Below are 19162 nucleotides of genomic sequence, written 5' to 3'. Positions count from 1 at the left end.
TTAACTTTGCTTTGTGACGTAAATGTTTTTCTATTAAAAATAGTATTTCAACAGCTTTTTCTTTCAAAATACCGTTTTGATGATGTTATATACAAATGAAATATATTTTCATTTTACCCAATTTTATAGGAGCGGGGCATAAAATCCAATTTCATCAGATATTGATTAATGTTAGTTAAGCAATATATTTTAAGTAAAATCCTATTGATATATGTAATCTTAAGTACAATCAGAAAAATGTTATGTAGTTCTGTTTTGATAGTTCAAGAGGAATATTTTAAGTTGACACAAATCTGATAATCTGGAAAGCTTCGTTCTGTATCCTCTGCTAAGTTGCCGTTTGTTTCCTTCCTTCCAACAAGATTTAGATCCTCCAATCAATGTGCACTTCTACAAAAGAAAAAAACCCAAGTCTACGAACATTGTTATCCAATTTCAATATGGACATAAAATTTTTATTTTTCTTCACCATTGCTTGTCTTTTGATGCGCTGCTTTGCTCAAACGTCTGTGAAAGAGGTACACATTCCTGGAGACTTTGTTTTAGGAGCGCTGTTTCCAATACACGGCTCCAAAGACGGAACCTGTACGTCACGGATCAATGAACAAGATCATTGGCGGATCCAGAGGGGGGGTTCCGGAGGTGTTTTTTATTTTTCGCCAAGTGGAAAGAGAGAAAGAAGGGGGTTAAAAGCATTGAGACTTTGTACATCTAACTTAGATTGTATTGAATTATAAATTTCACACATTTAGATTTCCAACTATTACTTTTTATGAGTGAATGGTAAAATATTCTTTAATTAATTTTATATATCTTATATATGATATGTAACATGCAGGTTAAATTTGATATTAATTCCCGCGATCAATTTGGCTGTGTTGGCTATATACATGTACAAGAAGGTGCCTTTTTTTTTTAAATTAAATCTTATGAAGGAACTAAAATTTAATTCATTGTTTTATACCCAACCCAAAAAGGATTTTCAAATTCTTTAAGAAGGTTCATTCTACTCTTCGGAAATGTAAATCCATTCAATATTAAGGCTTCAGTAGTTTTTTTAAATGTGTTAATCTTTTTATACGGACTGGGGGTACCTTTTAATTCAAAGAAAAAAAGACGTAGAACAAAGATATTATTTTCCAAAATCTTATATTTTTCCATACGTGTGTGTGTGAATCTTTGCTTGAGAGTGTGCAAGGGGAGGGGGGGGGGGGGTTAGAGGGACACAACCCTTGGATCCGCCCCTGAAGATGGCATCCAGATTCTGGAGGCCACCATTTTTGCTCTTCGTGAAGTTAATGCCAAGTTGGCGACGAAGAGTTTTTGTCTGGGTTTACTAGCTAGGGACTCGTGCTTTGATACAGGTATATCACTACAACATGCGCTTGAGTTTGCGCAAAGGCGATATAACTCAAAACGAAATAGGTTTGAGAACTGCACTTGCTCGTTGTCGGACAATAACAACGTGGTAGGTGTGATTGGGCCACTCAGAAGCATGGAAGCAGTGGACGTAGCCAATCTACTCACTTTATTTAAAGTACCACAGGTATAATTGTGTTTATATTGTAGCAATGACAGGCATGCGCGAGTTATGGCACTTTCCTATTCTGCTCCATGCTAAATAGGTCATGTTTATAAGTGAATTAACATCTTAAATTTCTGTGCATACTTTAATTTCTTGATTCAGATTAAAAGTTGAAAGACCATTTTGGATAATACATACATCGATTCCTGACAAAAGTGCGTAAAAAAATGCATAACACGAGATACTCGCACGGTTATACAGATAACAAAGACGTAATGGCGGCCATTATGTGAGAAAACCCTGATGTTATAAATAGGCATTATAATGCTTAAGCACGTGATATTAGACAGTCATATGAATGTTTTACGAAGGCTGAAAGATAGAGATTTCTAAAAACATCTTGGGTACGTAGATCAAGTCCCATAAATAGAAATTTAAAGCGAAAGTAGATGATATATCGTGTTCAACTTCGTTTCTTTCGTTAGTTTGACATTTTGACAATACTTTGACAGCAATAAACAGAAGGAGAAATCATTTTTCTTTCATTTGGTATATAGTTTCTTAAAATAAATCGTTGCGCATAGGTGCGCAATGAGCTTTAACCAGTTATGCTTGACAAAAACGTCGACATTTTTAACAGGGGCAGATAACTGAAATTCCCGCGCAACATCGGATATTCTGAGGAGGCATTATTTCTAAGTTGTATATTTGTTGATCATTGTCAATCTCAAGCTGTTATATTCTTACAATGCTAAAAAAAGATAATAAAGTAAATAAAATGCATGATTTTAATGAATCAGATCTATGAACTTTGATTAGTATCACTGCATTCTGCAACTTTAGGTGTAATGTATGGATAATTATAATAGATCTATATGTTTTCATTTTTTTAAATTCATATATTTCTTTTAAACAATTTTTATAACAGAATATCAAGTGATTGAACAGATTAAGGGGACCTCAAGTTCATACTTTGAATTTCTTTTTCAGGAAATTTTTTTAATCAGATTTATACACATGTACCAGTATATCGTACAGCTAGATAAGCATTATTTTAAAATTTGAATTGCTCAAAATAAAAACAATGAATGCTAATACTTCTGAAGTGTTGTTTAAATATTAGATTTATATTTTAATCAAATTGTTTCAACAAAAAAGAAATAAAAATATTCTAACAATATTATTTTGCAATATTTAATAAAACATTTTTATAACAACATATTTAAAGATATAATAATTTAAAATCCATGAGTATGTAAACAAAATCTAAATAATATTCTTTGCTGATGTGTACTTCATTAAAAGTACTCATGTTCTACCTTACTAAGTGCCTGGTTTCCCTATTTGGTATAACATTTAGTATAATTCCGAAGATCCTACAATTTATAAGTGGAATCAGGGGCTTGAAAACAAAAGTTTAATAGATTTTGCATTTGATTCTCAGAGTAAAATCAGCAGTAAATGCTGTCATTATTTAAAATTGTTTAAAATGAATATCAATTTACATTTCTTCAAGTGTTATTATTATTTTTTTTACAACCGAAAAATTGGCAGAAAACACGAAATGCTACTGAATTTCAAATACTTATATCTTTTTTGTACATTGACCAATCTGAATAACCTTTACACCATTGAAATCCTTGTAAACTGACCTTTCTTTTGATGTAAAACAAGTGTGGTTTCAAAATTATTTTAAAAATTGCCTGTTATTGCTAACATGTGTACATTTAGTTTTCTTTTGAACGTGAACTAATGCGTTTTAATCTTAAACTTTTCAGTCAATATACACGTATTCTCACCAAAGGCATGTCCGTATTATTTGATTCAATCATTGATGTGAGGATCTTCGTCGTGAACTAATCATGAAAACTGACGTTCAGATTTTGTTTACAGCTATCACAGCGGAAACACGTGTTTATTTCAATTCGTATCAACTCGTACAGTGATGAGTCGTATTTATTTATAAATACGAGTTTTTGTATTATTAAAATATAGATGTAATTAAATTGCAAATTAATAAGTATACAGAATAACAAGATACAACAATATTTTAAAATCTGATTGATTTTTTTTTTAGTAAAGATCGACGTTTCGGAAATCTACAATTTTTATCAATATCTATATCACTTCATGAAAAATACATCATTAGGGCCTACATGTAGATGAATAAATCAATATTCACTGAGCACAAAAGGCAGGACGAAAGTATATGATTTTTTGAAATCTATTTTTGGTTTTGTATTATGCATTTATTTCAGTAAAAATATATTTAAATGGTCAAAAAAGTCTTATAAAAGAATTTGTTGTTTCGAGTAAGACGCAACAATATCGACCTTGACGTTACATGTAAATATTGACCGATTTTTCCATAAAAACTATGCGAAGGTCACAAATTCAAATTATCGTAATTAAGAAAATACTGAGCGTAAGAAGACCTATAAGGGCTTGTTGGAAAGGAAATTTTCTCTACTTTTACCAGCATTATTTTGTTTTCCCTATTTAAACACAGAAATAAACGTAAAGCTGAGCTTTGTTTAAATATTAGGAATAAAATGGAGAAAAAACACATAAGTGCAAGAAAATTCTTGTTTTTAAAATATACCTTAAAGTAATAACAATAATTTTTACATATTTTAAAAGTAGAGAAAATATGCTTTAAGAATATACCATGCTTTCTTATAAAGTTAATCAGGAAAAAAATTGTCAATCGTCTGGAAAATCGGCAATCGCTTTGGAAAATTACGCCATTTTCAAAAAGTCTCGTTTGTCTTTACAACGTAAAATCGATTAAATACCGGCAATCAAGATATAATCTTTTTAGATATTTTAAAAGTAGAGAAAATTTCCAAAAAGATGATATATAGCTTATATACCTTCATGCTACCACAAAATAGATACGGAGATCTTATTTTCGCGAAGTCGTGTTTTAACGCGCCATCGGTCAATTTGACCGGTATGGAAGTGAAGGGGTTAAATAAATCAATCACTAATATCAATTTAAGTACATGTAACATCTTCGGTTTTAATGGGATGTGATCATATGACCAACCCCTATTTACATCCCATATTTTAAAATGGTTCCTTATTTCTAAATTGTTAATTGTTTTGACCTAAAATTCGGCATGTAAACACAATATGTACTAGACACAGGTGCTTGAGGACAGGAACCCCCCCCCCTCCCCCTTGATATAGACCCCCGGGCCTGTTAGACTTTTTTCACATAAATTATATATGGATGACACATTTGTGATATAATCTATCCTATCAATTCAGAAAATTTGCTTAAACTTACATTTATAAAAATATCTACCCCCTTTATATATAAATTAACAACCTTGTTGATTATTATATATAGAGAATGTAGGGTAGATTTAATAGAACGTTTGTTTTAGGTAATTTTTCGATTTGCTGGTATAGATCATATCACAAATATGGCAATGAAAGATTTTTTATGAGAAAAAAAATAGAAAAAGCCCAGGGGTCTATATCGAAGGGGGAGAGGGGGTCCTGTCCTCAAGCACCTGTGGTACTAGATCTATCTTTATGTTTCAGTGTGCGTGTTTCGTATCGTTCAGCCAATTTTGCATTGTTTTGAATTTTGATGCTTTTGACAATCACTCGTAAGTTCAAAGTAAAATCAAAGTTGTCATAATAATGGATAGTTGTTTTCAGCATCAATGTACCAGTGTGTAGGCCTACATGTACAACTTTCACATTGAAATTTTAGGGTGCTTTCACCATATGCAACAATACTTTCATCTGTGAATACCCACTTTCTAAGCCCACCACGAACTACGAAGGTCAATTAATATGTAAGGACACCAATGAACAGGTAAATTTTTGTTTTGGTTTTGAAAATTTCTGTATTTCTAAAATTTCAAAAAAAAAAAGCCTCATGATATCGCATTCATACAAGTTTATAAACATTTGATTTATATTTTGAAAAATAAAAGTTTTAAACACATAATACTTATGATGCTTGATTTTTCATACAGACATATTATTTAAACATGTAATATCTATCTGAATGAATGCCGAGATATGGAACAAGCTGTTTTTATAGACTGCTGTTGTATTTCCAATCTGCATAAAGTATGTGGTTAGCATTTCCATTTTCTCAATTTTTCAGACACTTTCCAATTATGATACATCATATACATGGGTGGTCAAACTCACTGGATGGTTTATCAACACTCCCATGCTCACGAACAGCCTTGCCCCAGGAATTTTGCCCTGAAGTAACATTGCAGTCTATTGTCTCCTTTTTTTACAACCCTGGCAGCCATGCAGGTATGAAATCTATGAAAGCCATGAAGGGACATAGAATTTTTAAAACTTTATAAAAGTAAACTGAGTTCTTGATTTATACAATCCGTTCTCTCGGATTGACAATCTGTTATAACAAATTGCCAATTCATTCTCACAGATTATCAATTCGTTCCCTCAAATTACACAATCCATTATCTCAGATTGTATAATTCATTCTCTTAGTTTAAATGATCATTCCCTCGGAATGTAAACCCTTCCCATGATTTCGTTTAAATTATTTATCTGTACATATTGGATATGGTAATACATGTTTAAAAAATAGAATATTGTAGTATTTTACATCCTAACTTTTATTACATATTATGGTCCAAAATGAGAAAAATACGTGAACATTTTCAAATCCATGTGCTAGTACTGATATTTGTACAACAAAAAATCTTAGAGGTTTTTGTGTTACTTGTATATTAGAATAATTGAAAGTCCTAGATAGTAAAAGTGAATATGGGTCCTGTGTAATCATAATATTTCTAAAATAAATATACGTTGAATTAGTTATGAAAGAGGTTTGAAACGACTGGTTGCTGAAACAAAATAAATAGAACGCACTTATTGATTAAAATGGTTGGATGTATCTGTACATATATGTAATGAAATCCAAGAGCACAGATTTCCAAAATCATAAGACTGACGTTGTAACAAATTGAGATGTTGAATTATCAATCTGTGAAAACAAATTACCGGTATGTAATTGGAGATCTCAAATTATGAATCAAGGGGGCGAATTAGTAATCCTTAAGATCGGATTGTGTAATTCATGATCTCATATTATAATAGAGGGAACAATTTAGTAATACGTGGGATTGGATTGTCTAATTTGATTCGATATCATTTTTTACTTTTTTGAAAAATTTACGTGTCCCTTCCTGGCTTTCGTAGCAATTTAATGCCAAATTTTTTTACATGTTGCAATAGCGTAAACAGAGGTCTGGCTTTAGTCAGATTGCCATATATGCTATTTGTTTTAGTTCAGTAATTTTACCATGATGGTTTACTACAAGGTTGTTGAATTATCAGTCCTGATACATTGACTTAACAATATCATTTAACTACTTGGATCACATAATAAATACAATTTTAATTTTAAAAGGAAAATCAAATAAATGTACCGGTAGTAATTTTAGCATTCTTAATTTTATTTATAAATATAAATTTATATACACAATGACATGTATCTGTTTCAAAATACTTAAATCTTTTACAGGATAGAAGCTGATCACTTGTACTTGACAGCAAATAATAATGGACAAGTCAAAGAATTTCCTCCAGTCTTACAGAGAAATGACAGTTGATAAAAGAATGGTGGACACAAAGTAAAAGTGCTCTTCAACATTTTGTTCTCTTCAACATTTTGTTAAAGATTTCAGTCTGATTTGGAATTCATCTTGCAATATTTCTGGATTTGTATATTTGGATATAAGCGTCAAATTTTCAACGTATTGACTAAACAGTTTTGCATTAAATATTGCCAATGCTATTTATTATTTTATTATTTCCCTCCAAGATAACATGTCAAGTCTTTATTGTACCCCTTTAGCTCTGTTATACCAGAAAAATCTTGTAATGAAATCATTTAGTTTTTTTTCTTGTTTGATTAAATCCATGAAAATAAAGATTATTTTTATTGGCATCAAGAGAATGGATTTCTTGTTTAACAAAAAGATAGTATACATGTTTTGCTAGGGCTTTGTAAGAAGCAAACCAGAATTCTTTGCTTGCAAATTTTGTTGTTCGCCATTTTTATTACGTCAACTATTAGATGATTTATCCATGTTTGAAGCATTTCATAATTGATATTTACTTACAGTTCAAAGCAGAATTCTGTACTGATATGACCTTGACCCCCTAAAGAACAAGAGTGTCAAGGTCAATTTTTAATACAAAAATGTTCTTTCATCTTTATGACCCATATCTTACAAACAATATGATGAAATATACAAAAAGTGTCTCGAATGTGTCCAGAATGTGAAATAATAAACATGTATATAGCCAAACTTTTAAATGATGTTGCTTAGCAACCACTTAAAGGTCATTAAACAGATATTTGAACTAAAATGATCCATGGATATTGCAGTTCTGATCCCTTCTTGAGAGTATATTCAGAATTTTCCATTTCAGCATCTATTGTGTAAAATTATGGCAAGAATATTGAAAAGTGTTGAAAAAAATTGATGAAACTTTTGCACTTATTTGACCTTTGACCTCCTAAAAATAGTTCTAATGAGGTCAAACTTTAAGACAATTTATCTGTTGTATGTCCCTTGTAATTTTATGACCTCACATCTTACTTTTATATATGCTGGGATGCATAAATGTGTGTAGGATGAGTAAAAAATGAAAATTTCTGCCCAAAAATTAAAGAATTCTGCGTTGCTTAGCAACCCCTTTTAAGTAGTTATATGCAGAATTGAAAAAAAATTTATGTGTTTCATGTAGTACAGTATAATGCTCTTTTGTGGGTATATCCCAAATTTCCTATTTCAACATGCATCATACTTAATATTTAGCTTAAAGATGAAAAAGTATCAAAAAATCCCATAAAATTTTGCACTTAATTGACCTTTGACCTCAATTTTTACTAATAAGGTCAGTGGTTGAGTATCTAAACAGTCATAAAATATCATCTGTAAGAAATTTCCTACAAAATGGTATGCATTATGCCTAGCTTTCTCCTTGGATAAAAAAGTTAGAAATAATTTAATAATGCCATGTCAAAAGGTCTCCAAAATCACGTAAAATGCGCTGGAAGAGAAAGGGTTAAGGAATGAAGCTTATTTCTACTTATATTATACGATATAACATAACTTGGGGCAGTTTAAGCTATATAAACCGCTTCGCGGTTTATAAAAAAGCGTAAACTGACCCAAGTTTTGTTATATCGTAAAATATAAGTTGAAATAAGCTTCATTCCTTATAATTTAATTTCAGTGCAGACAATTAGATAATTTTCTCCCCAGAATAAGGTTTCATAATGATTTAATTTTAAAAGTAACGTCAAGTGGAGTAATACGTTTTTTGATGTAACTCATTGTGACGAAGGAAAATTATGTTATCCAAAATGAATCTTTTATCCAATCAAATAGCGTGTTACAAGTAAAATTGATTTATTGCAAATTATGAAGTACCATAGGTTAAATCCAGGGTATTACTTGAGTGTGTTTAACAGTTCAATCACTTGTGACGTCATTTGAAAATACGTAAATCGTAGCCAATAACCTACTAAACACATAACGAACATGTTTTACACAAGTTTAAGATAGCCTTGTTCAGATAATTTTATTGAAGGAAAACATTGGCAAATATAAATGTTTTTGAATCATTTTTTTAAATGAATGCATATAGAATATCTTTTGATGATAGTCCCTTAAATACATACCTAGCTTGGACCAGCTACAAAATGCTTCATATATGTACGCAATGATGCATGTATTTATGATTTAGATAAAATCAGGAAGGACAAAACTATTTTGATATATCCGTCTTTAATAAATTTCTTTTCAGTCTCGAGTGCAACTTTTCATTATGTTGATCACATTTTGATTTTTACTTGAAAAAAGTATTAAATTTTTCTAAGAGCAATCAACTTTAACCATGCATGCAAGAGATATTTGAGGAAAAATATTTACAGTATTGAAATTATGAATAGACTTTAACAAATATATATTCATTAGAAGAACCGTGTGATCTTCACCTGGGTGGTCTGGGTGGCCAATATAACAGATTAAATGATGAAATATGAAGTATTAAATATCAAACTCCATAAAATAATACGAAAAAGAAGCAGAGCAAACACGGACCTCCGAAACATCAGAGATGGGATGCCCTGGAGGAGTGAGCATCCCCTGCTGATCGGTCACATCTTCGTGTGCTCCTTGTCATGATCGTGAAATAACGAAAAAATCCGTCGTCAATTCAGTGTATAAATAATGGCAAAACAATAAGTGTAAAAAACGTCAGTCAGCATTTGTCTCAATGATTGTATTTGCTGACAAAGGTATTGTATAGAATTTAGGAAATGATGATTTTAAACGAGACTGTTGATATTCTTGTTTCATTAACTTGCTTGTCAATATACACTTCCTTTTAGGAATTGTTCATACGTAAAGCATGCTCTTGCGTATCTAATCAACTGAGATATATGCACACCGTATGCAGGTGATGAAGGTATATTGCTGCATAAGAAAGTTGATAATAAAAAAGTTAAAGTCGTCACGTTTATCATATAGCCTGGTTGTTAGATTACAATTAAGGTCTTTTTCATGTAAAATATCAAGGTATGAAATAGATGTGTCAGACTCTGTGCTATCTTTTATCTCAAGCTCACCTGGATATATCGTATTGACGTAGGAATCAAAATAGCCATTGTTAATTGACAATACGTCGTTGAAATATCTAAATGTCGGGTTGAAGGCCCCAGCAAGTGATTTTTTCTTTTCACACATCAGATTTTGCACAAATTCTGCTTAATATTAATATACATGTAAATATAGGTCTGCTAACAACGGAGTGCAGTTGGTAGCCATGGGAATTTCTATATAGATTGTTGGAATACCGGTCTCCGAAAACCACATAAATATTACTAATCAGACACTCAGCCATCTCTTTGATGTCAAGAAACAGAACATTCCATTTATCATTACAATCTGACAGTAAGTTAAACGTTGACTAACCTTTTTCAACCAACTATTTAGCAATTAATTTTCATACCGCATAGTATTTTAGGGTTTTTTTCTGTTTGCCGTTTAGGACAAGAAGCACGCGATTACGGGGATGCTTACTTCTCAATGGGACCCGATTCTACCTCAGAAGTATTTAGATATCCGTATTTGCTCTAGTCCCAATCTGTATTATTTCAATTGACATTTGCTCTGAATGTACCTTCGTCCTTCTTCGTATTAAATCGTTATTATTTTAATGGTGTTAATATACTGTTCATTATTTCCATATATTTGATGATGGTTGTTAATTATTACTCCCTCTTAAACAGATCAGTTACTTCGCATCAACAGATCAATGTTACTACTTGCATCTACACTTTCCAGGAAAGTGAGCGACATAATGCGGTATGTTATGATATGCTGTGCCGCATAAAACAATTAAAATACTATCAAGAGGACTGTTCACATTTTCCTTTCATTCACAATGACAATTTGAAATGCCAAAAAAATTTAAATACACGGCTTCAAAGATTAAATTGCTCACATTTAAAAGGATAATGAAATATTTCGTTATTTCAGTATGTTACATGACATAAATGAACATTGATAAATGTGCTATAATTTTCAAAAAAATCCATTTCCGCCAAATATTGTACACACTGAATTTAATATATTTACAGTATTATAATTTAAAATTTTAAAGAATTAATATATACATCACCCCACAAAGTTTAAAATCATAACAACAAATTCTCTACTGTACATTAAACTTGATGGAAGCATGTTTTACATTGGTAGCTCTATGGATTGGCAATATGCCAGCATTCTCTATGAAGACAGTAACTATGGCATTGATGGGTACACAGAGATCAAAGCTGCAGCGGAAAATGCTGGGATTTGTTTTGGATTCGAAGAGAAAGTAAAGGAATCAGCCGAAAAAGATGAACTGCAGAGGATTGCTGATAATCTAATGAAAAGGCGAAACTCAGAGGGTTAGTAAAGAGATTCCAAATATTTTTACATTTAACATTAAAGAAAATTAATTTTTAAACTTATTTTGAACACTTAAATTGTTATAACCTTAATAATCTTATAACACTGCAACTATATAGCAATTATGATAATTATTTTATCATCTTCGCCCGCGTAGCGCAGTAAGTAAAACGTTTGCTCTCTAGTCGAGTTGTTATGAAACATATGGAGGTAACGAATATTATTCAAGATCAAAAGTCCATCAACCAATACAATGAAGGAGCAGAGCAAACACTGACCTCCAAAACATCGGACGTGGTATCAGGTGTCATGAAGGAGTGAGCATCCCCTGCTGACCAGTCACATCCGCCGTGTGCACCTTGTCATTATCCGGAATTAGTATGAAAAATGTCAGTCAGCATTTGACTGAATGATAAATTTTATTTGCTGACAAAGTTATTGTATCGACCATAGAACTTTCAACATGACACTGTTGATATTCTTGTTTCATCAACGTGTTTGTCAATAATTTAACTCGTTTGATAAATTTTTCATAAGTTGTTTGCGTATCGAATCAACTGAGATACATACACTCCGTATGTGGGTGATGAAGGTATTTTGCTGTATATGTAAGGAAAGTTGACGAATGAAAAGTTAAAGGCATCCTGTTTATCATAGATTTTGGTAGTAAGATTACGATTAACGCCATTTTCAAGGAAAATATTCAAAATGGAAAAAATGTGTCAACAGACTGTTGTATTTTTTTTTTATCTCAAGCTCATCAGGATATATCATATCGGCATGGAAATGGAAATTTACAATTGTTAATTGACTTTACGTCGATATATACAAATGTCGAGATGAAGGCCATAGCAAACATTTCCTTCTTTTCAAGTGTAAGTTTTTGCAAAAAGTCTGCTTCATATGAATATAAAAATAGGTCAGCCAAAAACGGGGCTTGATTTTTACATCGCTGGCTCGATTCCCAATGAATCGGGAGGCCCAGGTTCGATTGTCGTTTGCGGCGCCGCGTCCTACCTAAGACATAAACATAGGTTATTGACTGTTCCTTTGCCAAGCACTGGACACTAGAAGAGAAAGTCACGGTTCTTTCGGATATGACCTTAATAACGGTGTCACGGTAGTTATGGGCTTTGGCACGGTAAAGAACCCTAACTGCTCAATGACCCTGAGTGCCGATTATAGGTTTAAATTTGAAGCCTGCCATCGTCATACAGTGACGTCTCCATATGAGTGAAAAATTCTCGAGAAAGACGCTAAGCAATAAACAATCAATCAATCGAATCGTACTGCAAGACAAGGATACCAGCCCCTGGGATGCGATTGTCGTATAAAACCGACGTCATGTGTCACAGAAAGCTCTCTCACGGTAAAGATTTCCGCTGCTAAATGTTCCTGGTGCTAACTTTTAACTTTTCAATCTTCCACTAGAACTTTTGGAGTATTAGTATATGTGAACAAGTATTGAAAGGGACATTAAATAAAAAGAAACTCACAAAAAACATAAAGTATTCAAGATATATTTCAATTCGACACATGAAAGTCGGCTAATAAAGAAGCACAATAAGCCAGGATAATTATTGTACAGCTTGAAGACAAACTTACCTGCAATGAATGAAAATATGATATTAATGAGTAATTCTGTAATCCTTTCAATATCAAATTAAAAGTTCCAAAGTGTAGATGAAACATATATCGAGATAACGAACGGTATTCAAGCTGAAATGTCCTATTAACAATTAATACAAATGAGGAATAGAACACAGACCTCCAATACATTAGAGGTCGGGTAAGCTATCATGGAGGAGTGAACATCCCCTGCCGAACGGTCACATCCAAAGTGTGCCCCATGTCATGATCGGAAAATAACGGAAAAATTCGTCATTAATTCTGTGTGCAAATAACAGCATAACAATATGTATGAACAAGGCAGTATCAAATCAGAAAACCTATCCAAATTTACAACAAGATATGTCATTTATATCTTAATGCAGTGGAAAAGTAATTGTTGCTAAAACGCTGCTCGGGTAAGATAACCATGTCTCACTTTCGATACTTTCAAATATTCATATCAACACTCTCACTAAGTATGGTTGCAATGTTAATGAAGCCCAGGAGCTTGACATTAATGTACTTGCACATAATGGTTATGAAGCTGGCTCGATCCCATTTCTCAGCATATTTCGTGAAATAAAAGAACTATCTTTAGAACACCCGAAAATGCACTGCATAAACCGGTAGACAGGGGTTACTCACTCCTCTATGGCACCAAATCCAATCTCTGATTTTTTTAGGTCCGTGTTTATTTTCTTCCTACTTTTTTTTTTCAATTTTTTGGATAGTCTTTTAGGCTTAAATACTGTTTGTTATCTGAAGTCTCCATATGTTTCATAAACAAGTAGAAATATTTCCTCTAAAAAATCTTTTTCTTAGGAAAGGTCGTTGCCATTCTATTCACACAATATAACCTGGCACACAGAATCATGGAAATAGTTGATCAATCTTTCAACAGCAATGACATCGTTTGGATCGGATGTGACGCATGGATAGGTAAAGAGCCACCTAGCGGACATAAAGAAAGTATTGAAGGAGCTATTGGTATAAGTCCTGAGACCGGTCGCTATCCTGGATTTGATAAGTACTTCAAAAAGTAAGAAAAATCCAAATTTTCATGACTTTTATGATATGCTTAAAAAGTTTACTCATCTGAAGATCAATCAAGAACGTTTTGTGGTTATTATTTAATAATTTATAGAAGCACATCTAATTTGATGTTTTATGTTAAAAGAAATTGCTAGAAAAACAGTTTTTAAAATTTAACGTAAAATATTATGATTGAATTCTTAATCTTACGTGTGTGAAAGTAAGGTTGTTGATTTGCATTAATCAGACAAAGTGCAGCGAAAAAATCAGATTAATAAAACAAGTCTGAATACAGTTTGTTTACATTGTTTATTCGATTTGATAAATTTTTGTGCTTTTAGTATTAGTTTAGGTAACAGCTCGAATCCTTGGTTTGGCGAATACTTGAGACAACGTTACAATTGTTCTTTAATTGACGGTGTGAATGGTTGTTCTAAAATCGAAATCGAAGGTAATTTGAAAGAAATAACCAAAAATAAAAGAATTTGGAAAAACAAAACTTGGTACACTGAAACTGTAATTATGAATAAATTTTAAATTAAATTGGGATTTCTTTTTGTTTTCATTCACGTTCACTGAGATGATGATTACTTTTGATGCGTACAGTTTTCAGATTTGATCATTTTCTCTATAAAATGTATTTATAATGCATATATTGTATAATGATGAACTCTGACGAAATACTCTCTGATTCAATTTGAGAAATATCATCATTCCAACACCAAAACTTATATGCCCAGCAGGGGATGCTCACTCCTCCATTGCACCTGATCCCACGTCTGATGTTTCGGAGGTCCGTGTTTGCTCTGCTCTTGTTTTGTATTGTTTTATGGACTTTGAGATTGGATACTGTTCGTTATCTCCATATCCTTCATGCTTATGTGATATTAAAATATCGCATACAAAAATACAAAAACACATTCAAAAATTTTGAATGACTTGTAATCTTGGAGAGAAATAAGATTAGCATTTTGTATTCGCTATGAATAATATAATTTGTGATAAATTTGGTATATATATAGCACTTATGAATGCATTAACCAAATATATTTTTTGTCCAGACTTTAGGGAACTTTTGACAGTCTACAATGTCCGCAATGCCGTATATGCTTTTGGCAGTGCTCTGGAGACCCTCCACTCTTTACTTTGTGGAGGAAATGTAGGCGTTTGTGAGGACATGAAAGCAAACCTTTCAGGAGATTTGCTCCACAAATATTTGTCCAACGTTTCCAGTACGAAAAATTTTACTACCTGCTATTATGTAAACTATGTACAAAAAACCCATTGATTTGGGATGACAAAAGGAATTTTAAACACCAAAAATCTAAGGTCATGTCATATTTTCAGTTGAATAAACCTTAGGGGGAAAATCATCATTATATTAAATGAATAATCTATCTGGTGTTTTATATAGATTATACTTAGAAAACAATTCATTACCAGTGTCGAATGATTTTATCAATAGTAAAACTAACCGAAGTGCATTTTAGATGTTAAATCTCTGTGTTTAAATAAAAACTTTGTTTTACAAGTTAATGTACTTCACAATCATGTCATTTGCCTTTAAATATTAGATCCCTTCAACACGAGCTTCCACTTTGTAAATGGAAGGGATGGTCCAACCCGATACAGTGTGTTACAATACCAGAGACAGCAAAATGACCTCGAATGGAGGGAGAATGGAACTTGTAGGAATTGTTCTATATTGCATACTTTTATGTATATAATGTAAAGACTACAGGTAAAATGGTATACGCTCAAATTTTCTGCATGGTAATCCATTAAACTATTACTTTCTTTTTTATTACGCTTTTTTCAGATTCTGGAAAGGAATTGATTTGGAAAACCATGAACGATGGTCACGCCAAAGTCTGTGTGTTCGTTTCCTTGTCATGAAACACGCGACGCTAAAATGGTTGTCTGACACGCCAAAGTCCGATGGTGCACAGGATTGTACAATGCATGACGTCACAACTGTCTGACGTCACATCCATTCTATGACGTCACAATCCTCTCTCATTACGTTTGTGTGGCCATGCATTCAAAATCCATTGATTTAGTATTTGTCCCGCTTCAATTTTACATGATGTTGTTTATTGTTTTCGAATAATCATTTGTTGTGTTGTGTCCTTGTTTTTATCCTTCAACTGATTGGGTTAGTGAAGGCCACTGTGTTTTGAGACACACAAGAGATTTTAGGGTTTTCCTCGCACATTTGGACTGATTTGGATTCTTGTAAGTGAACCCACTATTGATACTGTGTCTTATGGTTGTTACACATTTTTACGACTGATAAGTGTTATATCCAAAAGATTAGGGTTACAATCTTTGCCTTTGATATTTATTTGTATTTATTTTAAACAATTCGGGCCTTGGCATGGCACAGAAATATCTGCATTTTTGCGACAGTATTATATCACTGTCATAAACGTAAATTGTTTTCTGCACCGTCGGACTATGGCGTGTCAAACCATCGGTGTTTGGCGCACACCATCGGACTTTGGCGTGACCATTGGACTTTGGAGTCCCATCGCACTTTGGAGTCCTACATATATAATGTAAAACTGTGCAACTGTATAAATAATATGCATCACATTTATTTTCTGCACAACGGGAAATAATCCATTAAACTATTTTTTTGTTATTTATAATGCTTTTTTCAGATTCTGGAAAGGAATTGATTTGGAAAACTATGAATGGTTCTCAATTTTCCTCCTCCGTGTGTTCGTTGCCTTGTAAGAAAGGTCAGTTTCGTAGTAGAGGCGAAGTTTGCTGCTGGAAGTGCAAAGACTGTGACTACACAGAGATTGTAAATGCCTCTGATCCGTACAACTGTCAGACATGTGACATCCATTCTGGCTGGACATCTAATCCTTCTCAGAACGTTTGTGTGGCCATTCCTGTCGATCATCTGCATTATGACAGTCCTTTCATTCTTGTGATATTTGTATTATCTACTCTTGGAGTCATCATTTGTTGTGTTGTATCTATTGTTTTTATTCTCAAACGAACTACACCTATAGTGAAAGCAACTGGTTTTGAGACAAGTATAGTCCTTCTTGTAGGAATCCTTTTCTCTTACCTTTCTCCATTCATTCTTGTAATTGACACTACTGTAGCTTCGTGCGCCTTCTTCCGAGAGTTTCTAGGTCTTAGTTATACAATGGCTTACTCGTCAATTTTCTCGAAGTTAATGGTCTACAATCGAGCTTTTGATATAAAATCGTCTTTGAAAACCAAACCGATTCAGGGGCAAACAGTATTCAACAGAAATATCTGCACTATAAAGACTGCCCTAGTAATTTCACTCACACTCTCCGCAGTTCACTTCCTTGCTCTTGTTTTCTGGAGTATCGGTGATACTCCGTCTCCAGTAGTCAAATACTCTGTAACACACGAAGAAGCCATTGGAAATTTTTCATATAACGATCTGGACAATTTTAGTTATTTCGTAAGCCTTGGCTATTCATTTCTGTTAATGATTGCTTGTTTGGTGTTTGCAATTAAAACAAGAAAACTTCCGGATGGTATGAACGATTCACATGAAATAATGTATTGTTCTCTCACTTCTTTCATACTCTGGATTGCATTCATTCCTCTGTATGCTTTGTCCGAAAGTAAGCTTATCAAAGTCATGTCTCTTTCTATATCTTTAATAATACACGGTACAACTTGCTTAATTTGTCTTTTTATTCCTAAAATCTACATCGTCATTTTTCGCCCCGAGAAAAACAACAAGGAACGAGTTATGAGGAGCACCCCAAGCCGAAGTCGAAATTCATACAGCGGAAGTTTTCTTGGAAGTCGTGCGTTTGACAAGAAGCAGTCGACTGCCTTGACTTTGGAGATGAAAGAATCCACAAACTGTAAAGTAAAGCCTTCTTCAACTTCTGGTACGTACAATTTCCAATTATGTCTCATAAATTTGTAATGTCAGATTTTAACCAATATCTTTTTTGTGTATGCATTTTGAGTTGCAAAATCTAAAAGAAAAAAATATAACACTGTTTTAAAGCGTTTTATCGTTTTTCCATCTTATAGCTGCAGATGATACCACGGAAGGCAGAGAGGATTATTTTGCAATGAAAGGAAATTTACCCTTTGAAAAATTTAATGTATCCGAAGGACCAGGGAATAAAGAAGAATTAGATAATATAAAATCAGATAAAATGATGACAAAGCATAAAGTCAGTGATAATATCACACCAATTGACAAAACATTACACGAAGGAAAAGATGCGGAAATTTCAAACCAAGACAAATTTTCAAAAAGTATAGGATTCAAGATAAGTAGTTTAATGAAACACATCAAATTAAGCGGGTCACAAGAAGTGCCAGTCAGCACTGTGGAGATAACTGATGAAAAGAAGAACACATCAGAGGCGACTCATTGAAACATTACCGAATATTCATTTTAAAAATATTTAGAAAATATTTCTTTTCTTTTTTTCACGTCATTTCCCGATTATGACAAGAGCACTTTTGTGTGAAAAACCTTTAATTGATAAACGCCGGGATGTATATTTGAATATCTATAGGACACATGTTTCGCTTTTCTTATATGTTTCTTTAAGAATCCGACTTTTTCTTGTAATAATATATAAATCTACATGTAATGTTTTATGGACTTTTGAGTTTGGATACTGTTCGTTGTCTCCATATATTTCATAAATGGAAAAGTGTAATAACGAAAGAGATCGATCTAAACACAACTGCAAATTAATTGATTTGTGAGAACAGGGTGTAATGTATGTTCTTATTTTATTAAGAGTTACTGTTCTTGTCTTATGAACTTTCCTGTAAAAAATTATAAAAATTATGATATCTTTAACACAATGGTGTTGTGAATACACAGTACATTACGAAGGGCATAAAACACCAAGTCGTGGAAATTCAAGAGGCATGTTTTTGTAGGAGTAAGAATCCCATTGCAATCTGTTAAAACTTTCCGTAAACCATAAAAACATGATATTGATCATGTTGACAGACCACCCCATAATCAACTTTTATTAGTGTT

The 19162-nt window shown here is 32.7% G+C and overlaps 1 protein-coding gene and 1 long non-coding RNA gene across 2 annotated transcripts; both read left to right on the top strand.

Moving 5' to 3' along the window:
- Nucleotides 1–295: 295 nt before the first annotated feature.
- Nucleotides 296–18614, top strand: LOC134260281 (metabotropic glutamate receptor 6-like). Its single transcript, XM_062742851.1, has 9 exons — nucleotides 296–642; nucleotides 10839–10914; nucleotides 11308–11501; nucleotides 13936–14152; nucleotides 14487–14596; nucleotides 15207–15377; nucleotides 15720–15833; nucleotides 16809–18038; nucleotides 18187–18614. The coding sequence occupies exons 1-9, from the start codon at nucleotides 381–383 to the stop codon at nucleotides 18537–18539; spliced, it is 2727 nt and encodes a 908-aa protein (XP_062598835.1). The 5' UTR covers nucleotides 296–380; the 3' UTR covers nucleotides 18540–18614.
- LOC134260289 (uncharacterized) lies at nucleotides 5251–7859 on the top strand. Its single transcript, XR_009990509.1, has 3 exons — nucleotides 5251–5357; nucleotides 5655–5815; nucleotides 7056–7859. It is a non-coding gene; the product is annotated as an uncharacterized LOC134260289 (long non-coding RNA).
- Nucleotides 18615–19162: the final 548 nt, after the last annotated feature.

The sequence above is a fragment of the Saccostrea cucullata genome, unplaced genomic scaffold, assembly GCF_032062105.1.
Source record: "Saccostrea cucullata isolate Sc308-1 unplaced genomic scaffold, CSIRO_AGI_Scuc_v1 ctg2267, whole genome shotgun sequence".
Lineage (NCBI taxonomy): Eukaryota > Metazoa > Mollusca > Bivalvia > Ostreida > Ostreidae > Saccostrea > Saccostrea cuccullata.
Note: the sequence above shows the minus strand (reverse complement) of the source record. Positions and strands in the feature narration are given on the sequence as shown.